The 3,693-nt window shown below is 38.0% G+C and overlaps 1 protein-coding gene across 1 annotated transcript; it reads right to left on the reverse strand.

Moving 5' to 3' along the window:
- Window positions 1-381: 381 nt before the first annotated feature.
- On the reverse strand, window positions 382-2,064 carry LOC127788180 (transcription factor MYB119-like). The gene is made up of 3 exons (XM_052316313.1): window positions 1,868-2,064; window positions 1,576-1,702; window positions 382-891 (listed from the first exon to the last, which is right to left on the reverse strand). Exons 1-3 carry the CDS (start codon window positions 2,062-2,064, stop codon window positions 382-384), a joined length of 834 nt encoding a protein of 277 aa, XP_052172273.1.
- Between the last annotated feature and the right edge of the window lie 1,629 nt (window positions 2,065-3,693).

Consider the following 3,693-nt stretch of genomic DNA (forward strand, 5'->3'; position numbering starts at 1 on the left):
AAACTCCACAGGCTGTTGAGAAAGTGGGAAGAAAACTGAGGAAAACGAAAGAAAATCCTCGGTGAAAGCAGATGAAAACACAAGTGACAAGGACAAAAGAAACAAAGAGACGTACACACTGAAAAACCCATATTGTACTAATGGGATTCATCAAGAGCAACATACAATTTCGAAATCTACCACTTTCTAAAACAAACAAAGGATATTACCATAAGTGACCAAATTCAGTTTCTGCATATTATTGGTAAAACAGGAAATTAAAAGGTCTTCATCTAGCAAAACAAAGATAGAAAAAGATGTTCAAGCCACTCCATTTACATCCCTTTTGCAGATCGAAGAAAGGAAAAAAAGGGGATCAGGACATGTGCTTGCTAGGACAAACTAATTCCCAGCCCAGGGACAGAGAGATGGAAAAACTGTGCCCATCAAATTCCCATACTCATTCCAACTTGAAGAAGCTTGACCAGCGAAGTAATTCACAGAAGCTGAATTAGTGGGTGCTGCTCCAAAATAAGTCTGCTTCATGACTTGGAAAGAGCGGCCATTGCTGGACGAATCAGAGAAGTTCAGCTGGGCAAGACCAACCTGGTTCGACCCGTCCCCGAAAACAGTGGGTCGACCAGCAGGAATGGTTGGGGCGGGGGCGGCAGTGGTGGCGGCGTCTCTCAGAATCACCGCTTTCATGTAGGATTCAAGAATGGTGGGGCGCCTGTGGTGCTGTGATGGTTTCTTCATCTGTTTCTTCAACCTTTTTTTGGTTGTATTCCAATGGTTCTTGATACCATTTTCCGTTCGACCGGGAATACACATCGCGATTGTAGCCCATTTATTGAGGATTCTCCTGTGTGCTTCCACTAAGACCAACTCTTCCGTTTCGGTCCAGGGATCCCTCTGAAAAGATAGATCAAACAAACGTAGCAGGCTATAAAAAACAAAATCAAGGGGGCGGGGGTGCAGGAATTCTCCAAAAATTAATTAAAGGTCTTTTCCATAAAGAAACGTCAAGCGGTGCGCCTATTTGTGCAAACATATCGGTGCTTTCATTGTGGGCAAGAGACCGCAGTTTTGCATAAGCAGGAATTGGAGAACACAAAAAATAAAAATAAAAATAAAAATAAAAAGCTAAAGAAGACAGTAGAGTGAACGGATAAGCTTTGCATGCCCAGGTGCTGAAACAACAAAAGTGGGATGTGCATTCATTTATAAATATAAAAATCAAACAGAAAGTGAAAAAGCCAGAAATACGCACGTGGTGGATGGAGAGATGACATGATCTTACGTAGCAAAAAAACAAAAGAGAAACAAAAAGTAAGGAGAGATGACGAACGGTGTGAACAAACATCTTTTCCTAATTGAACTCAAAAACATGGAAATATAATATCCTCCAGCAGATGATATCTAAATCCTCGAAGAAATCGTTTGAGAGAAGAGATCAGCTGGCTGGGGACCTACGGCTTTTCCTGGAAAAGAAAAAAAAAAACTTGCAGAAATTTAAAAATCAAATTAAAAGAGAAACCCTAGATGAAGAAGTGAAGATCCGTAAGAAACTGGGTTTAAGATTTGGAAAACACGTACCTTGATGCCAGGCCGCAAGTTGTTGCGCCACCGCTCACGGCACTGTTTTCCGGCCCTTCCGATCATGCTCTCTGATATCTCGGCCCACTTTCCCTCGCCATGTAAATTCACCAACTCAACAAGTTTCCTTCATATAACAGAAAGGAAGGGAAAAGCGAAGAAAATTTCCAGTATCGATCAATGGACTTTTTCATAGAAATTAATATAGAAAAGATCGATCATAACAAGGAACTAAGAAGGAGAAAGAAGAGTAAAAGTAAGAAGGAGAAAAGGCTAGAAAAAAATTTGAGACCTGTCTTCTTCCAAAGACCATGGCCCCTTGATCATCAGACGTCCAGATTTCCCACCGCTAGCTCTCTTTCCTCTAGAAGTTTCCTGAAGCGGGAGCGGCGGAGGTGCGGGGTTGCTTGCTGCTCCGCCATGTGCTGCTACTTCCACCGGAGCGAAATATTCTACGTTGTTGATCTGTGCAGACTGTGGAGTTTCCATGGCAGAGAGATGGATCGGTTTGGCCGCTTGAAGAGAGAGAGAGGCTTGAGACGAACGAGAACTGTGCTTTCAGGCAGAGAAATTTCCTTTGGTTTTTGATAGAGAGGGCTACGCTGGCGGCGGGGGGGGGGGGGGGGGGGGGAGGACAAGAACAGTGCTATAGTGAGCAGAGCAGACAAGCAGCAACAAATATGAGAGAGAGAGAGAGAGAGAGAGAGAGATGATGATGATGATAATCAGTGGAGGCAACAAATTGCACCCGTTGATGTGACTCTCATCAACGGCTGAAAATGAAAGTTCGAAACCTCGTCGATCGAAGCATGCGGAACGATCGTCTTGGGTATTCGGTGTTGGTTCTTCGCCGAAGGTGGCTGTCAGCCTGTCACCGTACCCAATGCGCTCTCTCTTGCATGAAAAAATTTAGGTAGACTAGAAAATAGAAAAAGCAAAAAGCCAAAAATAAAAATAGCAAATAAAAAATTTAGATAAATTAAGTCCCATCAATCCAAATTTCTTCTCATTAATTTGTTAAATAAAATAAATTGTTGCGAGGGAATTTGGATAGTAAATAAATAATAATGCGGCTAAATCGTGATCTTTTGGTGTACAAATTTAATTATATTCATTTATAGGTTGATAGATAATTTTTAATTCATTTAATAAATAAAATTTTCATTTTCTTTATAAAAATTAAGACAAATTAAAACTTTGTAAGGGGACAAGCGGCAAGCTCTCACAACCCTTGATTGGCACTTTATCCAACGGCTTAGAATTAATCATAGATGGGAAACTCAACGAACCCTTAGATTGGAAGTAAAAAAGAAAAATGAAAAAAAAAAACATGTTATATTCTCACTCGACCATAAATAAATAAATAGCTAGCCACAGTACTCATCTACTATATATAGATTGAGTTTATCACACTATACATAATTACTGCAAGTTATCATTTTTGGACGAATAACATCTAATTAACGAGGAGGCGAGGGTTTCACCTAATTAAGCAATTATATAATTATTTTCTAAAATGAAATATACTTTAATTTTTGTAATTGTGAAATTTCAATTCTACTATATATTACATACATGGAAACACTATTCATTTCCATGGAAAGAATTAATGTTACTTATTAATTTGGGCGAATATATATGCCATTTTTTGGTAGGGGAAGCTAGGGGTCATATGGCTAAAATTTAAGATGCCCAATTTAGTCTTTTTAATTTCTAGGTAATACTAGATATTGAAATGGAGTATTTAGTCATTGGCTTTACAAACTTAAGATCTGAAAAAAGACAAAAAAAAAAGAAAAGAAAAAAATGATATACGCAACTAATAAACAAACCCAATATTCATTAATGCAATAGGATGGTAATTAATAACCCATTATGCAATTATAGACGAATTTTTAAAATTTAAATATTTTATTATATATAGCCATTTTCCTAGCACTTTTGGGTTTTTTTTCTTAATTTATCAACAATAACATCTAACTTTAATTTTATTTCAATTTTAGATCATACTTCTATCTTGTATTGTATATGAAAAACTATTAATGGTAATGCGAAGGTAAATTAGATTTGCTACCACCTCCTAATGAAAGGTGCTAACATGACATATAGATAAATATA

This window comes from Diospyros lotus, chromosome 1 (assembly GCF_014633365.1).
Source record: "Diospyros lotus cultivar Yz01 chromosome 1, ASM1463336v1, whole genome shotgun sequence".
Lineage (NCBI taxonomy): Eukaryota > Viridiplantae > Streptophyta > Magnoliopsida > Ericales > Ebenaceae > Diospyros > Diospyros lotus.

What these genes read in the sequence shown, in the direction of transcription:
- LOC127788180 (XM_052316313.1), bottom strand. Translation starts at nt 2,064, where the DNA reads ATGGAAACTCCACAGTCTGCACAGATCAACAACGTAGAATATTTCGCT. An exon ending in TGGTCTTTGGAAGAAGACAG is followed by an intron (nt 1,703 to 1,867) that starts GTCTCAAATTTT and finishes TGTTATATGAAG; the next exon opens with GAAACTTGTTGAGTTGGTGA. An exon ending in ACTTGCGGCCTGGCATCAAG is followed by an intron (nt 892 to 1,575) that starts GTACGTGTTTTC and finishes CTATCTTTTCAG; the next exon opens with AGGGATCCCTGGACCGAAAC.